Genomic DNA, 19,734 nt, shown 5'->3' on the forward strand with positions numbered 1-19,734 from the left:
GATGGATGAGGTCCGTGTTTGCAGTGCCAGCGCGTTGTGTGTGCGACTCCTTGGTATGGCGAGTGGCACGTTGCTGCCGTCCGGCGCGGGATGCCGTGCCCTGCCTCCACACCTCCCAGGGGAGGAATTTCACTGCCGCAGGAATTAGTTAAAAAGGAATAGGGAAAATAGCATGCGTTATAATCCCAATTCTGGCTGACAAATTCACCTTTAAAAAAAAAAAAAGTTTATGTGTGAATTTTCACATGTGTTTGTGGACAAGTATGACATGTTAAACACAGAGTAGTGGCTGACAGTTGTCTGTAGTAAATAATATCCAGCTGAACGGTGTAAACTTGCAGTATAAAAATACTGTGAGTACTTTTGTGACAGTGGAAAGGATTGTGTACTCTCAGAACTTTGTCAGGCTCTATTGTTTGTTAATTAGAGCTGCAAAATTGGTGGTCACTCTGCCCTTTTCTGCCTTGCTTGCCATGCTACCGCTCTGTAGCCTTGCAAAATGTCCCGGTTCCCTTTCATTTTCCTTGGCCCTCAAGCGGGAATGGTAATCCCTGGGTGTGTGCCTCACAAAACCATTTAATGCTTTCGTTAAAGTTTATGAAGTTGCCTTTGGCTTTTTTAACTTGAAAATCAGACTTTTAGGGGAGCAACCCTCAGCAAGGAAGTTAAGCTGAGTCCTTATTTATATTGGTGAAATATGCAAACAGTTCTTTTTGTCCAAATGTAAGACTTTTTTCTTGGCTGCCGTTCCAGTGTTTATAAAAGCCAGTTATGTAATGACGATTCTTATAATTAAACTGCTATCTAATCCTATCCCCTATCCCAATGGCTGCTCTTGTTATAAAGCTCAGTACTACTGGGGGCAGTTGGTGGCGATGGCATTAGCACAGCTTTTCAGCATTATTAAAGACAATGGGACCTCGTAGAAGAAAGTTGAGAGAACCTGAAATTAAACAAACAGAATTCTCGTTAGAGAGAATCTCCCACGAGAAAGGAAGTAAAACATTTGGATGTTACAGGGTCTCCGAGGCTTGCAGGGACCCGTGGAGATGGTCCTCTCCAGCCCTGCTCAAGCAGGGTCACCCAGAGCTGGTTGCCCAAGGCCGCGTCCAGTTGAGTTTCAACTGTCTCCATGGATGGAGACTCCCCACCCTCTCTGGGCAACTTGTTTCGGTGCTTTTGACCACCTTAGAGTAAAGTCCCTTTTCTGATGTTTAAGTTGGATTTCCTCTATTCCAGTTTGTGTCGCTGCTTCTTGCCGTTCAGAGTGAGCTGAGCTGACCAGCAGTCCCAGCAGGAGAAGGTGTGGGACTGGGAAGTATCGTTTCTCCTAAGACACTTCATAAGACATGTCTTTGTGGTTTGTTCATAAAACCAGCCCAGGCTGCTTTTCATGGTAGATGTCACTCCAGCCCTGCCGGGTCTGCGTGTCTGTTGGGGATCTTCTGGCTGATGGCACCCACTGTGAGGGCAGCAAGGTCTGCTGGTAGGAGACGCACAATACTTCTGGTGGGGGAGAGCGAGCCCTGAGCGGTGGGGTGGGTGGGGGTGAGTCCAGACCAATGGCAGGAGAAGGTGTAAAGATGGCATGTGTTGATAGCGCCCAGGTTAGTGGGGCATCATGCAGGCTATCCAGACACCCATGGGGTGGGAAAGGGACTTTTTGTTGTGAAAGGAAGGGCAAATTGTGGCTATTAAGAGGTGATAGCGGGAAGATAAAGAACAGGGCTGGAGGCACAAACCAACAGGATGAAGAGACAAAAGACTCCTGATGACTCAGAGAGGTGGGGTGGGAGAGTCGAGCTCCCGAGGGGTCCCCGCAGTCACACCCCTAAGTCCTGGTGTGGGCTGCCACCTAAGGACAGGTTGGGACAAGTGATGGGACCAGACCGCAAGTGTCTCTTTGTAGAAACTGCTGTATGAAAAATCAGTGCTAGGCCTTCTGGAAGAGGAAGATGTTAATTAAACAAAACCAATTTCGCATTCATTTCAGGGCTTTCACTCACTGAAGGTGCCACATGTTGTATCTCAGTGACCTGACGCGGAGCTTCATTGCGTGTGACACGGAGGACAAGGCATGCTGGCTATGAAGTCCTCATTTACATTATCAGCCGGTCAAGAGGAACCCAAGAGATGACCTGGCTTTTGGATAGGGTTGTTTGGGTTTTTTTGTCTCCCTTTGGGAGATAAATGTTACTTTTTGCTTAATCTTCCACAAATCTTAGGCAAGGTTGCTGCCCCGTCTTTGTTTCTTCATGTTGGGTATTTTTACAGCTGCAGTCTGTCTCCCCATTGAGATACCAGGGAATGGCCCATGCCCTCTGGTGAAACCTCATGACTGTTCTGTTATCTGTCTTCTGCTGATTAAATCACTTGTGCCCTTATTCAGGCCTTTTCTGGGCGATCTTGTTGCAAACGACCAATTCCTCGCTATTTACTGGCTTGATTGCTGTTGATTGCATACTTGGTCTACTTGATTATCAACACATGCCATTCTTGCAGCCGTTGCTTTATTGCTCTTTCTGCTGCTGGCACAGTTGTGCCTCATTCCTCACGTTTGTCTTACAAATAGCCAGGGGTTGTCCTTGGGGCTGCAACAAATCTGGGCAAGATCACTTCAATACATGGGTCTTGTTGCCTGAATGCTGGACTGACCGCTTGGACGCGCATGGTTTGGGGCTCAAGAGTTACGTGGTTATGAGAGCGTTAACATGAAAAAAAAAAACCCACTCTTGTTTTATAATAACATGACCTTTCCTTCCTATAATTTGAACTTTGCCAGAGCGTTGATATGTTCATTGCTATAATAATAAGCACAGGCTCAGAACAAGATGATCATGTAATATTTTGGGAGGTATCTTTTAGCCTCATTTCATTTTTCCCTCTGAAGTCCAAAGGCAGTATGAATACGATGACCATCCTGTGTTCTCGCTCTCTGTCACTGAGATCAGCATGACAAATCATAGCAGAAAAGGCCCAGCCCAAAGTTCTGCGTGCTAATTTTGCAATAATTACAAAGAAAACTCTTGCAGGGTAGGAGAGGAAAACCAAATCTGTGCAAATCAGTGTTAGGGCATCCAATAATATTTAAAATTGTTCTGCCGAGTTCCTCTCCCTTGCCAATCAAAATCAACAGAAATTACACAGATGAAAAATCGCTTCATCCCGGCTGCTGTGAAGTACTGGGACAGGGCTGTGGCTGCGCCGCGCGGTGCCGTTAGTCACCCCTCCGCCTCCTGTTGCCCCCAAGGTGTGATGGAGGAAGGGAGGATCCCCGGCACACCACAGCAGGGAAGGGCTGACTTCTCCTCAGCTGCCACCTTTCCTCACGCGCTGCCCGCCACGGTCCTGCCCCTGGCTGCTGCTGTGGTTGCTCGATGTTGCTGTACCAGATCTATTTCCCGGGTCCAGCCGCAGGCTCCGTCAGCTCAGGTGTCCCTTATCTCCACTAGCTTCCTACAGCAGCTGGCCAGGAGCGACGTGGGGGAGAGGACAGCCCCTCTGTGCTGGGTAGGGGAGAGCTTTCTTGACTCTCTCACTGGTTTGGGGCACCAGTTTGCAGGGCTGATGGACTCTCCTGGCCGTAGGGGCAGCCACGAGGTGGTGCAGAATAAACTTCCAGAGGTTGTGAAGCCGCAGGACACCAGCCCTGCCTCTTCAGGAGTGCACAAGTATCTCCATCGTTGTCCAAGTCATCCTGCCATATCTATCAGGAGGAGCAGTCTGTTCCAGAGCTTATTTTCTTCTTCTTCAGCTAATGAATGCAGAAACCCAAAACTTTAGACAGAGCCTACTGCCTTGTGCCCCAGGCGCAGCCTTTGCCGTGCTGGACCTGAAGGGAAGGGTCTTACCCAGACCCTGGTTTGGTGGTGGGAGCTGGTGTGGGGGCACAGCTCCGTGTCCAACAACGGGGGCACAGCGGCTTGTCAGCGGAGGGGGGAACCGCTCTTTTTATGACCTTTAATGAATTTTTCTGTTTCTTACAACCATTTTTTGTGTGGTGCTCTCATAGAGAAACTTGAAAGAATCTGCTTTACTCAGTTCTGGAATTTTTTTTATTTCGTTAAGCTGAAGCCAGCGAAGGGCGAATGGACAGCAATAGGTGGGTGAGGTAATACATTTTCTCATGTTTTATTTCTGCAACTACACAAGGTAGATGGAGATTGTGCCAAAAATAATAAGCTTTCTAGATAATGAAACCAAATGTATAAATTCAGCCCAAATTATGCCAGTTCTAGGTCTGACACTACTAGTAACCTGCCGAAGTGCTGTGACACAAAATGTGTTGTCATTGATGACAATGTCCTAAAAAGAAGCCATCAAAGAAGATGACCCCTCCCCCAGCCCCAGTGGTGGGTACAGGGGTGGGTGGCAGAGCAGGGGGGTGCTGTTACCCCCAGAGGGAGCAGAGCTGGGTGCTCTGTCCTGGCCAAGATGGGTGCACCTCACATCACCCCAGTGGGTGAGTCTTGTCCGGTAGTGTGGACTCCTGCTCAGCCAGGTTTACCCAAGTGGGAGTTCTCCGGGTGACATCTCCATTAAAGCATTGACAGCCATGGACAGTGCTGGGACGAAGCCCACCAGGAGCTGCTAGGGGTGGTACCTACGCCATCCATGCTCCCCGCTGCACGTGTGTGTGCCTATAGCCTGATTGGTGCTATTCTGCAGCAGTAGATTGTAAGGTATGTCATAGAATCATGGAATTGTCTAGGTTGGAAGGGACCTTTAAGATCATGAAGTCCAACCATCAACCCAACACTACCAAGCCCACCACTAAACCATGTGCCTGAGCACTGTGTCTACCTGTCTTTTAAATGCCTCCAGGGATGGTGACTCCACCACTTCCCTGGGCAGCCTCTTCCTATGTTTGATAACACTTTCGGTGAAGAAATTTTTCCCAATATCCAATCTAAGCCTCCCCTGGCATAACTTGAGGCCAGCAAAGCCTCTTCTCCCAGCATTACATCATGCGATCCATCCATCTGCCTCTCTGTGTCCCTGAAGGATGATTGTGTTCTCATGTCAGAGAGCTCATTTTTAAAAACCTGCTTTTGTAACAAAAATGGGTGCCTACCCTTGATAAATACGGTTTGTCTCTGGGCCACCAAAGGCCACCTTGGAGAAGTGGGGTGTGAGGTGGGGTGAAGGGCCTTGGTGTCTGATGCTCAGCATGTGTCGGTGGCAGGGCTGCGGCTGTAGGTACCAGGGATGTGCACAGTGTTGGCATGGGGTGCCGCAGGGCTGCCCACAGCAGCACCGAGTCATGGAGCTGAAGACCCCATTGGGGCAGTTTGCTCACTGGATTTGCGAAAGAGAGACTTTTAGGCAGGACCTAAACCTGCCTGTGAGGGTGATCGGGGCACAGCAGCTGGAGGGTTGCACGGTGTGGCTGCCTGTCTCACCGGTTCTAAGGTCTTATCACAGAATCCCAGACTGGTGAGGGTGGGAAGGGACCTTTGGAGCTCCACCAGTGCCACCCCCTGCCAGAGCAGGGGCACCTCCAGCAGTGGCACAGGACACCTCCAGGCGGGTTTGGAATGGCTCCAGAGGGGGAGACTCCCCCCCTCTCTGGGCAGCTGTGCCAGTGCTCTGCCGCCCGCACAGGAGAGAAGTCCCTCCTCAGGTTCAGATGGAACTTCCTATGGTCACGTTTGTGCCTGTTAACCTTGTGGTCTAGAGGTACTCTACCTCTTCTTATCTACCAGTTTGTACCCCAGCGTTGCAGATTAGAAGTATGTTCTTTAAAAGCTCTAAAGTATAGACCAGCTATGGAATTTTAGGGTAAGTTTTTAACATTTTTTGCTTCGTAGTTTTGAGGGCATTTGCTCTCCCTGGAGCAGGGATGAGGGCTGCAGACTCCTGGCCTCAGGGTGGTGGGGCACGGGCAGTGGCGCGCATAGCAATGGCTGTTATCCACACTTGGTCATTGTAAGCAGCAAAGTGTAACTGGATTCGGATATCTAACGATGATGATTTTTGGCATGTGTGCATAAGGCGCAGTTGTTCACGCGAGATACAGATAGATTTTCTTGAGACATTTCGTCCAGCTCCTTTGGGAGATCCCTTTTCCCGGGGCACTGAAGGGTGATGGGCTGGGAGGGTCTCCTGGACATCACACGCGAGCTCGGTACTCTCAGCAGGGTACCTTATGTGAAAAACAAACAAAAGCCCACAAAACCCCCTTTCAATTTGTAGTGTATGATATTATGCATTGGCCCATGGAATTTGTTCAGTATTTGAAACATGCTAGTGCAAAATCTGTAGCTAAGATCTCGAATACGCTGCGTATATGTGCGTATACAAAGACACCAGGAATAATGATTACAAGCATCAGAGCTCAGTCTGATTTTAATAACGCTCTGACGTCCATCAAAGTGTTTTTTGAGTGACTTTGTTTTAAGCAGAATATGGCTTTGAAGAGTATAATTTATTCTGCTGCAGATAAGTAAAGTTAGAATTAAATTCCTGATCCTTGGCTCATGTACCTCAAAATTAACCCCCCAGTATTTTACTCAGCCTCCCGACCGGGGGTGCACACGTAATAAAGCTGCTTGTGAGCCCTGTATTTAGTGTGGGGACATAAGATGAGGAAAATCAACGGTTAAAGGCAAGAAAACAGCCTTACATTGACATGGCACGCTAGTTTGTTGTTTGGAGGTTGGTTTGTTTGTGGGTTGTGTTTTGCGGGGTGGCTGGGGGGTTTGTTGGTTGTTTTTTTTTTACAGTGAGTTCTTACAAACTTTTAGGAATAATCAGGCTTGTGGCTGAAGCTGCCCTTGGTCCAGAGCATTGGTAGCTGGTGTCACACACAGGACCAAAACCTGCCCCGGCACGGCGGCGTGCGTGTGGGGATGAGTCCCTGAGTGTGGGTTTGGGGGGGTGGTCGGGGTTGGGTTGATTTTACCCGGTCCAGGAGAGCTGAGGGATGGGTTTCCACTGCGGAACCTGGACCTGGCGGCATCAGCCGGTGTCGGTCTGGCCTCCCCGACGTGGCAAGCTCTGTATGGAGATCGGCGCTATGACAGAACCTCAGACTGGTTGAAGTGGGTTCATCTGCTCCAGCCCCCTGCTCACCCAGAACCAGTGGCCCAGGATGCTGCCCAGATGGCTACCGAGTATCTCCAAGGATGGAGGCTCCACCACCTCCCTCGGCAGCCTGTTCCAGGGCTTGTCTACCTGCACAGTGAAAAGTGTGTTCCTGGTGTTCAGAGGGACCCTCCTGTGTCCCATGGTGTGCCCACAGCCTCCAGTGCTGGCACTGGGCGCCACTGGGAAGAGCCTGGCTCTGTCCTCCTGGCCCCCTCCCTGCAGGAACTGGTGTATGTGGAGGAGACCCCCCTGAGTCGTCTCTGCTCCAGGCTGAGCAGCCCCAGCTCTCTCAGCCTTTCCTCACAGCAGTACTCCAGTCCCTTCAGCATCATCGTGGCCCTTGGCTTGACTCTCTCCAGTAGGCCCATGTCTTGTACTGGAGAGCCCAGCACTGGACCCAGCACTCCACGTGTAGCCTCCCCAGTGCTGAGCAGGGAGAAGGATCCCCTCCCTCGACCTGCTGGTCTCGTTCCTCCTGACGCAGCCCAGGACACCCTTGGCTCGTGGTCAGCCTGGTGCCCAGCAGGACCTTCTGCACCAAGCTGCTTTCCACCCGCTGGCCACAGCCTGTGCCAGTGCCTGGGCTTCTTCCTCCCCAGGGGCAGGACCAGAGCAGGGCTGTTGGCAGCCGGGTATGGCGGTGCAGGTCCTCAGTGTCACAAGCGAATTGACTGAGTGGATTCTTAAATGTGGTGGGTAACAGATACTCGGTCAGAAACTCTGTTTAAGAGGCTTTTGGACTTCCTCTAGGAACTTTTTGCCATAAGGATAGTGTAGTATGTGCTGAAAAGATTAAAATAATTTTTAAAAACTTGTGTGCATTTGATGTTTGAAAGTCTTTTGTACTGATAGTGGATCCAAGCACTTGCTGGTTGTGCAGAGATGTGACAGAGGTGGAGAGTCCAAGTGGCGGTCTCTGCGTAGCGAGGCGAGTGTGTGCCCGGCTGTTGGCAGCAGATACAGCACGTGCGGCAGCAGCAGGAGAAAATCCGTCTGCTTTTCCTATAAATAAGCTTGTTTTAGCTTGAGAGGATCATCTTAGAGTTTGGGTTGAGCTCATAGGTAATTTGGACTTTTCTGCTTAAATTCCCAAGAGTTCAGTCTGAACTCGCTTTGGTTTTTTGAACACGAACCCTTTCTAAGGGGAACTGGGCCAGGAGCGTTTCGACTGGTTTCACAGGGATCTCGGAGTGGTCGGCCCTGGGTAGTTCTTAATTGTTCTCTGCTTACGGTAACTCTGGTACAGCCTCTGTGAAACAAAAGGGCTTTTCTTAACGCATGTCATACGAAGGTCTCGCCTTTGGGGGATGTTTCCAGGGCCTGACATCGGTGTGTTGGCGCTGCAGCGTTGGTCTGCGGCTGTCACAGTGAGTCACGTGTCGCCGCGCGGCAGTGCCGTAGAAGGGATGGATCAGCCGCGTTGGGTGCTTACATGGACTCAGGCATGGAGCAAAGTTTAAAGTGTTAGTGTTGAAACGGGGAAAAATATGTGGAAAACGAGCCAGAAAAACTAATTTCATAATCAGGAAGGCGGCTAACTTTTTTAATTGACGCGTTATATAAACATACAACTCTTACTCTCCGAATGTCCTCGCCAGACCCTGTGCCAACACTAACAATGTCCCAGGGAGAAATGAAGGTGGTGAAATAGGAGGTTAAGTACAGCTGTGTCCTGCCCTCCCCCTGCCAGCGGGGCATCGGTGGGCAGGCGGCAGGAGAAGGCCCCGGCTGTGAGACCTGCCCTCGGGGCGCCGGGAGGCACGGGGCGGTGGAAGTGCTTTTCAAACATGAGAAGCTTAGTGAGAAAACACGCCGGCTGTATTTTTGGTCCAGGCTGCCTAACGCTGGTGTTGTCTTCCTCAGCAGAGTTCTGCCGCATCGACAAGCCCTTGTGCCATGATGAAGACGAGCAGCTCAGCTTTGAAGCCGTCCGCAACATCCACAAGCAGATGGACGACGATGCCAACGGCAACGTGGACGTGGAGGAGAGTGACGAGGTTAGTTCTGATATGTGTCATGCTGACACAACGGGGTGCCTGACACTCAGGTCTGCAGACTCTGAGGCTGTGGGCTGCCGAGCTCATTGTCTGGCTGAGGAGGCCATGTGCCATCCTGAGCCGAGTTTCTGATCCAAACGGTGCATTTCTGTACTATAATCTTTAGTATCTGTGGCTTTCCCTCTCTTCTGGGGGTTTCTAGCCACGTAATCTGCTTGTACACACAAGGTAGTATCAATTTATTCCAACACTGAAAGAGAAGGAGATAGGTTTATGTGATTGTTGTTATTATTTCATTTAATTGTGCGGTTGGTAAACACCTGAATTCTGATGGAGCCTCTCTGTCACTGTTGAGCAAATCCACTGGCTGCTGTCCCCTTCACATCACAGTCTTAACTACGCTCTTCCACTGACTCAGCGGAAGCAGTTATAGTACGCATGTGCATACTGCTGGAAAAATAAATAGTTTTTTGTTGTCTTGGCTTTGGAGGTTTTAACTGATAACTTCACTGAAGAGGAATAAAATTGTTGTTTTCTTACATGAGCACCAATAGAAATAAGTGACAAGGGAAAGCTGTTTATTTACAACGTTGCCCCAGTTGCAGTGGATGCTCGTTTACCAAGCTCCGTTCAAGGAGAGGAATTCTCTCTTACAAGGATGCTGGCATCTAAATAAGAAAGTCAAAATGTTGGAAGCTAAAAGAAAGCAGACTTGTGAAGGGATCTGCTGCCAGTCCCAGGCAGTTCTCCAGTCCCAGTTCTCCCAGTCCCTTAATCCACAGCAGAACCACTGCCCCCGGGAGGGATGTGCTCCTGTTCTGGCCTCGCCGCTGGCCTCAGGAGGGCCATGCATGGCTCTGGAGCTGCACAAGTTGCTCGAAGGGTGGAGGTTTGAAGGGTCTCGTGCCAAGTCCATGTCCTGTGGCTGCGGCGGGCGGTGCTGGGAACAGTGGCCATTGAATGGTCTGAATTCTTGGCCCTGGAAGGAGGCGAGCCAGGAGCTGCTGAGATGCTGCTGGTGGTGACCCAGTACCCAGCGTGTGCTCGGCCGGAGGAGGACGGAGGGGCTGGCAGCTGCCGGTGCTGCGCTGCGGAGCTCTGTTGAACACGCTCTCTGCACATCAGGCCTTTGACTGATGAGAGAATCACAGAAGGGTTTGGGTGGGAAGGGACCTTAAAGACCATCTCATTCCAACCCCTGCCCTGGGCAGGGCCACCTCCCCCCAGCCCAGGTTGCTCCCAGCCCCGTCCAACCCGGCCTTGAACACCTCCAGGGATGGGGCAGCCACAGCTTCTCGGGGCAACCTGCGCCAGGGGCTCACCGCCCCCACAGGCAACAATTTCTTCCTCATATCTCATCTCAATCTCTCCTCTGTCAGTGTCAAAATGTTCCCCCTCGTCCCATGGCTCCCCTCCCTGACCCAGAGTCCCTCCCCAGCTCTCCTGGAGCCCCTTTAGGCACTGGAAGGGGCTCGGAGGTCTCCCTGGAGCCTTCTCCAGGCTGACCCCCCCACCTCTCCCAGCCCGTCCTCCCAGCAGAGGGGCTCCAGCCCTCCCAGCAGCTCCAGGGCCTCCTCTGGTCCCGCTCCACCAGCTCCATGTCTCTCCTGTGCTGAGGCCCCCGAGCTGGAGGCAGCACTGGGGGGGGTCTCCCCAGAGCAGAGCAGAGCGCAGCAGAGGGGCACAGTCCCCCCCTCGCCCTGCTGGCCACGCTGCAGGGGATGCAGCCAAGCGCACATTGCTGGCTCCTGGCCAGCTTCCCCCCCCCCCACCCTCCACCGTACCCCCAAGCCCTTCTCCGCAGTGCTGCTCTCCATCCCTCCATCCCCAGCCTGTGCTGGGGGTTGCCCCCACCCCGGAGCAGGACCCCACACTTGGCCTTGTTGGAGATGTTGGTACATGTTTTGTAGGCTCTGGAGAAATGCCTTGTGGGAGAACCTGATATAATCTGTGTGGGGTTGGCAGTTTACAAAATTGGGACATGCTGCTGCTGGACCAAAGGTGATCTCTTGGATTTTGTTTTTCCCCCCATTGTGATGCGGATGACAAACTGAAGGCATGTGACAGCCCGCACAGCGCTGTCCCCTGAGGACTGCTCAACCACCGGTCCGTCACAAACCCTTCTCCAGGGTGCGTTATTCCCACTTCTCAGATAAAGAAACTGCGGAACAGGGAGGTTAAATCTCCCACCCAAACTAACGCAGCAGTCCCGTTCATTGGCCAAATCCAGCCATCGCAAGGGCTCTTGAGTTTCTCGGGAGGTGACAGTCCCCGAGGACGTGGTGCAGCAGCCTGGAACTGAGCACCTTCTTTACGAGGAGCCAGCGGTGTTGGCTGACTGTTCCCAGGTTGCAGTGCTGTTCCCTCCACCTAAATCCCACTTGAGAGAGTAATTAAAACAAATGAAAAGCTTTCAATTGCATTTCCTAAACTGTGGTGTTTCCCCTGGAGGCAGTTCTCTGCTCAGTGTGGCTTTGGAGCTGTGGCTCTGCCTCTCCCACTGGCTCCCGGGGTGGCCTCAGGCAAATTGGTTCACTCGGTGTGTCCTACGCGCCTGTTATTAGATTGAGGATAAGCCTCATGTTGTTTGGGTTGGGCATTAACGAGCAGTTTTTATGTCTCTCTGAGCAAATCTTGCCCTCTGTCTCCGGACTAGTTGAGAGCTTGTTGTACAAGCCCTGACAGCATCGTCTGTTCAGAGCCTTTGTACCATCAGGTCATTTCACGGTGCAGATATTGCCATTGTAGAAGTAGTTTTATTTCTCTAACAGGCTTCAGAATCTCTCTGCCTTGCCTCTGTTACTGGTCAGCCTAAAAACCCCTCGTAGCTGGATCAGATGGATGCCAGCGCCCTTGCGTCGCTTGTCGTGGTCCCAGAAGCTCTCCTCTGGTTTCTGCTGTGTGCATTATCCCTCCCAGCTCAGGAGAAGCCGAGCTGCCAGGACGGTGCTGCTGAGCTTGGTGACCAACCATTGCTTGTCCTGGCCAGGGGTTCTCGCAGTGTCCCTCTCTCCCAGCTGATCCCAGCGGAGTCTCCATTAGTTTTCCCCTGCTTGTACCAGTTGCTACCTGCAGTAGTCCTTTGCAGCACTTCCAGGGGACACAGATTCCTGCAGTGCTTTTACCATAGAATCACAGAATGGTTTGGGTGGGAAGGGACCTTGAAGACCACCCAGAGCCACCCCCTGTCCTGGGCAGGGACACCTCCCCCCAGCCCAAGTTGCTCCCAGCCCCGTCCAACCTGGCCTTGAACACCTCCAGGGATGGGGCAGCCACAGCTTCTCGGGGCACCCTGCGCCCAGGGGCTCAGCACCCATACAGGAAACAATTTCTTCCTCATTTCCTGGGCTGCATCAGAAGAAGTGTGGCCAGCAGGTCAAAGGAGGGGATTCTGCCCCTCTACTCCACTCTTGTGAGACCCCACCTGGAGTACTGCCTCCAGCTGTGGAGTCCCCAACAGAAGAAGGACATGCACCTGCTGGAGCGTGTCCAGAGGAGAGCCATGAGGATGATTGGAGGGCTGGAGCAGCTCTCCTATGAAGACAGGCTGGGAGAGTTGGGGCTGTTCAGCCTCGAGAAGGGAAGGCTCTGGGAAGATCTTCTTGGCAGCCTTCCAGTCCCTAAAGGGGGCCTACAGGAGAGGTGGGGAAGGACTTTTTACTGGGGCATGTAGCGATAGGACGAGGGGGAATGGCTTTAAACTGGAAGAGGGCAGGTTCAGCTTGAACATTAGGAAGAAGTTTTTCCCTGTGAGGGTGGTGCGGCACTGGGACAGGTTGCCCAGAGAGGTTGTTGAGGCCCCATCCCTGGAGGTGTTCAAGGCCAGGCTGGACGTGGCCTTGGGCAACCTGGTCTAGTGGGAGGTGTCCCTGCCTATGGCAGGGGGGTTGGAACTGGATGATCTTCAAGGTCCTTTCCAACCTAAACCATTGTATGATTTTATCTTGGCCGGGGCAGGAACTTGGGTCATGGCAGTTGCCGGGAAGCGCTGTGTGTGTGATATGGAGATGAAAACAAGAACCATCCCCATGGTCATTGCAATGGCTCTTTTCCTCCTGCTAGTGTGCCACTTTTCACAAGTGACCTGTGACAACCCTCTTTAGGTTCAAGAGGGAAGAAAATAAGCAAAATGAAATATAAACCACAGTTTGCAGCATAACCAAGTGTCCTGGTTTGACACGAACTGTCACACCGAGTCGTTATTTTAAGTATGTATCTTTTCTGAGAACTGAAGATCGTTTTGCCTGGTTTCCCTTCTATACTCATGGGCTGTTATGCATTTGCTGTGCAAATATTGCTGTCTCTGGAGAATACTTGCGTGCAGGTGTAGGTCTCTGTGACTGGCCAGGAATTAGTATTTCTATCTGTTTGCCTGCTGACAAAATGAAGTATTGTGGTCACCGCAAGTTAAGTCGGGGGCTTGGCAGTGTCAGCTTTACTGTTGGACTCAAAGGTCTTTCCCAACCTAAACGATTCTGTGATTCTATAAATACAGTTGCGAGATTTACCTCTGCTAAGCTTGAAACTTCTATTAAAGTTGCATTAAATTAAACTTTCCATAAAGGCTTTGAAGCCACTGAAGAAGGCATTTCAAGAATTTCCCTCGGTGAGCCAGCTCCCGCCTGGGCGCTGGCTTCCTCTGCTTCCAGGGTTGTCCGCTCTAACCCCGTGCGCACCCTGTACTTGGGTTTTAACTCCCCTCTTGGGTGGTGGGACAGCTGCCGGAGAGACTGTTTGGAAGAATGCAGGAGGCTCAAATTTAAGCCTTTTACAGCTTTTACGTTTAATCTTTGTACACCCTTCTTCTTTCAGTGTGCCAAGCTCCCCCCTTGGGGGTGGACATGGAGGACGGCGCGGCATGCTCCGTTTCCATCTATTTTTTAGGAAGCAAAGGCTGGCCCATGAAGGGCTGTGTTGGGGCAACGTGCTCGGGCTGCGGCAGGGACAGGGGGAGCACCGCCTGCATGCACCTCCCTGCCCGGGGGCCCGTGGCGGGCGAGGGTGGCCTCTGGGACAGGCTGGGGACCCTCTCCGGGTCACAGCGTTGTCCGGGTGGGAGGTCCCCATTCGGAGGGTACCCATGGAGGGGCGGAAGCTCTTGCAGTGCCGTGCCGCAGACGGCTGCTCTGAGCAGTCTCCCTTTAGTGTAGGTTTATATCCTTGGGATTTATTTTATTAATAAGTGGATTTGCAGCAGACCAAAGTGAGCGCACTAACGTCTTACCGTAGCTCCGGGACAGAACGGGTTGGTGCCTGGTCAGCCTTGCGCGGAGGTTGAGCTGAGCTGGATGAGTTGCCTGGAAAGCCACAGTCCACTGCCATTTGCCTTTCTGTTCATCTTGCTTTAATGCCTTTAATTAAAAAGAAACCCCAAACCTTCCTCTGTTGAGGATAAGGCTGAGGTAATTCCAAAGCTTGGGTTTAATCACCGGTATTTCGGAAGCGTTTGCGAGCTCCGGCAGAGCCTGCAGGTCTCGCGGACGTTGGTGGTGGAGGCGCGTGGTCTCCTGCTGGAGCCCGGTGCAGAGGGACGCCTGGGGAGGGCGACGCTCGGGGCTCCCGCAGCAGCGTTTCCCTTCTTCATGCAGAACTTCCTATTTGCATGTACTATTTTGGCCCTTTCTCTTTGGGGGGTAAGTTACGGGGATGTTTTGTTTGGATTAAAAGACCTGATGGGGCAGAAAGGGAGGGACAGACAGGTAACTGTATTTTTAAAATATTCTAGTTATAGGTGAAATTTTGTCCAGCAACTTCATGCTCTCCTTAAATAGTCATTGCGTTTTTCCTTTCTGGAAGTGAATTTTCAATGAAGTTTCAGATGACATCGGTGACCTCAATTAAAATGAAAGCACTGTCCCTCGTGGGGAAATCTTCTAATTAGTGATCTATTTCTGCTCCTCGCGCTCACTCCAAAGGCAGCTCCGGCTGTTTAGGGGCAACTTGGATGTAGGTTCACCCTGACGAGTCTCTGGGATGCTGTTAGCCTGGTTTCCTGAGGAGAGGAGCGTTATGGCATTGCTGGGGTGGTCCCTGGCTCCCCTCAGCCCCCATCTCACTGCCCGGGGTCAGGCGCCTTAGCGGGAATAAGGGCTGGAAAACCAAAGTTCTCTGCAACTTTAATGAAAACTGGTATCTCGGGAAAGATGTTAAAATTGGTGAGGTAACTGAGGGAAGAGGTGCACGGTGAGCTCTGTGGTCGCTTGGTCGGTTTTGGCCCCCAGCAGCTCTCGCCGGGGTGGTGGCCGGTGCTCAGGAGGGGGATGAGCAGAGATCCGGGGGGGGATGTCCAGGGTCGGGAGTGAGTAGGTGGAGTTTCCGCATATTAAAAAACACAAGGAAAAACCCTCCAGAAAATCACACTTTCGTGGAACTGCTCATTTGTGCGCTTGCTCTCAGCCACTGCGACGACGAGTCTGTCTTAACCCGTGCAACTCAAACTCCTCACCCCTTCCACAGCGGAGAAAAGCGTCCTGGTCACAGGATTTGGCAGACGGAGAGCTAAAATGTAGGTCCCTGTGTTTAACGAGGTTATACAATCCTGAAACAGTTCTGTAATAGTTTTTTCTGGAGGGGGTGATACCTCTGCTTTAGAGCGCCCAGTCTCTGCCAGTGCCTCCAGTGCGCACTGGGAACCTGGGGTGGAGTGGCTGTGAGCAGAGGGCGCTGAGAGAAATAAGTGTTTTTCTCCCCAAATAGAGGTAATTTTCTGCCCTGGGCTGCTGTGGAGGTCAGAACTGTGGGTGTCTTCAGCAGGGATTGGCCACATTGCCTCCCCGGGTACTGCAGTTCCCCTCGGTGTCTGTGCAGGGACCGCTCCTCACCACCCCACCGCCCTCCCCGAGGTGCTCTCCCAGGGCTGGGCGTTTGGGAAGGGTGTGCAGCAGTGGGCTTTTGTGTGCCTTGGGTTCTGCTCCTTCTCATTAGGTACAGAAACACGTTAAATTATAAAAGAAATCTTGACATCAAGCAGTGTTCTCAGACTGAGTCTTCCCACAGTGGTCTCTGTTCATGTTGGCTGTTGCTTGTAGCATTGGTTCTGTTCCTGTTGCTTTTGGATGGTGCGGTCACGGTTTGTCTTTCTGTGAACTGTGGTCAGGTTCTTGGTTGACTACATTTCCTTTCCTTGTGGATTTGCAGACTGGCTGAGGCTGAAAGTGGTCTGGGGTGGGAGCTCTGGAGAGGTGGTCTGGGGTGGGAGCTCTGGAGAGGTGATCTGGGGTGGGACCTCTGGAGGTGATCTGGTCCAACCTCTGTCCAGGTAGGACCACCCAGAGCCAACTGCCCAGGACTCCAAGTCTGGGTATCTCCAGGGATGGGATCAGCAGGGTTCTTTAACGCTTTGAAGTGCTGCTTTTTAATGGGTTTCAAGTAGGTCAATATTTTTTGTGTGATGGTTCCTGTGCCTGGTGCTCTGCACATCTGGGAGTCCTGTGGCTACTCCATATATACGCCTGTTCTCATGTGCATGCTCAGTACAGTTACCTGTGTACATGAAGTCTGCGGGAAAAGATCAGCTATACACCCTGAAAATTGTGTAGTAGATGTGGAAGTGTGGGCTCTGAAAGCTCCTGAGCAGTGCTGCCGTGGGGGACATGGGTGCATTACAGTCTGTGCAATAGGAATTCTGGTCGATTTGTGGTGCTTGGCAGCATGTGGAGGTTGGAGGAAGTGTGTTTAGCAGTAGTACACGTCTGACGGTACCAGATATGGAGCTAGCGGGTCAACAGTCAGCTGAACGCATTTCTATTTTCTAGCTTGGGTCAGAGGAGCAGAGCTGAGGTGGCTGCACCAGCAGCCCAGCAGAAACCTTCACATCTATAGACCATCCTAGGCAGAGTTTGGCGAACTGCTGTATTTGAACTGTTAAAATCACTGAATGGTCAGGGTTTGAACGAACCTTAAGTATAGACCATCCAGTGCCACCCCCTGCCCTGGGCAGGGCCACCTTCCCCCAGCCCAGGTTGCTCCCAGCCCCGTCCAACCCGGCCTTGAACACCTCCAGGGATGGGGCAGCCACAGCTTCTCGGGGCACCCTGTGCCGGGGGCTCACCACCCCCACAGGCAACAATTTCTTCCCAATATCTCATCTCAATCTCCCCTCTTTCAGTGCGAAACCGTTCCCCCTCGTCCCACGGCTCCCCTCCCTGACCCAGAGTCCCTCCCCAGCTCTCCTGGAGCCCCTTTAGGCACTGGAAGGGGCTCGGAGGTCTCCCCGGAGCCTTCTCCAGGCTGACCCCCCCACCTCTCCCAGCCTGTCCTCCCAGCAGAGGGGCTCCAGCCCTCCCAGCAGCTCCGGGGCCTCCTCTGGCCCCGCTCCACCAGCTCCATGTCTCTCCTGTGCTGAGCCCCCCGAGCTGGAGGCAGCACTGCAGGGGGGTCTCCCCAGAGCAGAGCAGAGCGCAGCAGAGGGGCACAGTCCCCCCCTCGCCCTGCTGGCCACGCTGCGGGGGATGCAGCCCGGGGTGCCGGGGGCTTGCTGGGCTGCCAGCGCACATTGCTCCTGGGGACCTTCTCACCCACCAACACCCCCAAGTTCTCCTCAGGGCTGCTATTCTTTTTTGTCTTTTTCATGGAAGATACAAAGGGGAGATCAGCTGTTAAGGTCCCCCGGGGCTTCGGTGCATGCAGCCCAGCTTGGGCTGCGCCGGGCATGAAGAGCTCATCAGAGGAGGAGGGGACGGTCCCATCCTTCATCCTCCTCGCCGCTCGTTTATAGAGATGTTCTCACGGCAGGCAGCGCCGTCCCCTCCAGAGAGTCCTTGGGGGTTTGTTTTGGTGATGGTGTGCTGAAGGAAAGCTGCAGGAGATCACTTTTCCTTTCTGCGAGCTAAATATACAGAGCAGCAGCTGATCCCTCCGGTCCCGGTGGGAGTTGGCAGCCGCGCCGTGTGCAGCGCCCGGTGACATTGCGGTGTTCCCTCTCGGTCACGACTTGACGAGCCGCGAGGCCGATGGCTTCACCTCTTCCTGCCGGCGTCTCGCTGCTGCCTGCGGCCGGAGACCCGGGTGCTCTGCCGGTACCTGCCGTGGTGTCGGTAGCGTCCGCAGCGTGTTTGTGAAGAGCCCGGGAAGGGAAAACTTTCGCAGGCGGTTCTTGTGCCGTCTGATATGGAAATACCTTCTCCTTATCTGGAGATGGCATTTTTTTTTTTTTTTAATTCTGTTGCACACTTCAAAGACCTGCCGTAAAGAAGGCTGCGTGGTAGTTGTGCACTGGATGATGCACGCAGGCATTTGACTGTGAAATTATCTTTTAAGTTTGTTGTGTATATCAGGTACTGGAATGTGAGCGATCCTCCTTCTTCTGTTTGATTTCCATGTACTTGGCTGCCTCACATCTCACGAATCCCTCCTGCGTACGGGGAAGTCCCAAATCTTGTTAGTCTTTCTCACACTCTCTCTTAGTTTTTTTTTCTGATACAATTTTCTTCACTTTTCTTCTGTGTTTTCATCTTCTCCTGAGCCGGGAGTGCGGCGGGAGCACACCAGAGCACGTGACTGTGACAGACGCGTTCCCCGAGAGAATTGTGAGATATCCGCAGACCATACTGACAATATATATCTATATTTTTTGTTAGTGGCTCAGACTTCAGTGAAAATCCCTCACCTCCCGTAGATGGCATTGGTTTCGCCTTTGAGTTGAAGGTGCAGGTCACATCTAATAATGATTTTTTTGGAGTCTTTCTCCATTGACATAAAGCTGGTTCCATCGTGCCGTTTAGTTGAATTCTCGGAGATCCTGTAATTCAGAGAGAAGCCTGGAATCCCAAAAGCCCAGGGCTTTCTTATACTCTGTCTATCCATCTTAAAATTAATTTAACAGAAATGCTTACTGTTTTTTGTTCTGGCTTCTCTTGCCAGGAACAGAAATCATCAGATGTACTGTAGGGATTCTTCGTGTTCAGTTTGGTGTGTCCGTCGGACACTCTGCGGTGCCCAGACCTGGCTGCTTCGCCGCCCGCTGCCTCGATTCCTCCTTAGAAAAGGCTTTTTTCCATGTTCCTTGCGGCTGCTCCCGTGTTCCCCATCTCTCCCCAGAGCCCTGGGGCGGCACGGACCCCGTCATTTGGCTTTTCTTCTCTCTTTCCAGCGTTGTTGGGTTACTGTCTCTGTTGCGCGTCTCATTTCCCATACCCCGCCGGCAGGCATCGTCTGCCGCAGCCTTATGGGGAACTTATGAGCATTCTCTGTTTCTCATAATTGTACAGATCCTCTTATTTCTAGCTTTACAGCTTGCGTTAGTCCGTGCCTCTGCTGCAGAGGGCTGCTTAGCAAACAGGTGGCATCATAAAATCCTGAAACTCGAACTAGATAAAAAGGCGCTCACCTAGAAGTAAGGTGCAGGTCTTTAATTGGTGGTGTGATGTGTCAGAGCGACTCAGCTGCTCTCCTGACACCCTCCTGGAGCACCACGTTCTGCTCTGGGCTTTCCAGCACAAGGCAGACATGGACCTGTTGGGTCCAGACGAGGGCCATCAAAAGATCCGAGGGCTGGAGCCCCTCTGCTGGGAGGACAGGCTGGGAGAGTTGGCGGTCAGCCTGGAGAAGGCTCCAGGGAGACCTCCGAGCCCCTTCCAGTGCCTAAAGGGGCTCCAGGAGAGCTGGGAAGGGACTCTGGATCAGGGAGGGGAGCCGTGGGATGAGGGGG

At 52.3% G+C, this 19,734-nt stretch overlaps 1 protein-coding gene across 2 annotated transcripts in view; it reads left to right on the plus strand.

Moving 5' to 3' along the window:
* The window catches only part of STIM1 (stromal interaction molecule 1), a 105,140-nt gene that overhangs the window by 31,593 nt on the left and 53,813 nt on the right, over positions 1-19,734 (plus strand). For both annotated transcript variants that reach the window (XM_082499410.1, XM_082499411.1), the window contains exon 2: positions 8,956-9,086. In XM_082499410.1, the coding sequence (XP_082355536.1) occupies positions 8,956-9,086 (131 nt within the window). The remainder of the gene's footprint in view (positions 1-8,955; positions 9,087-19,734) is intronic.

The sequence above is a fragment of the Vanellus vanellus genome (assembly GCF_965231255.1).
Source record: "Vanellus vanellus genome assembly, chromosome: 1".
In the NCBI taxonomy this organism is placed as follows: domain Eukaryota; kingdom Metazoa; phylum Chordata; class Aves; order Charadriiformes; family Charadriidae; genus Vanellus; species Vanellus vanellus.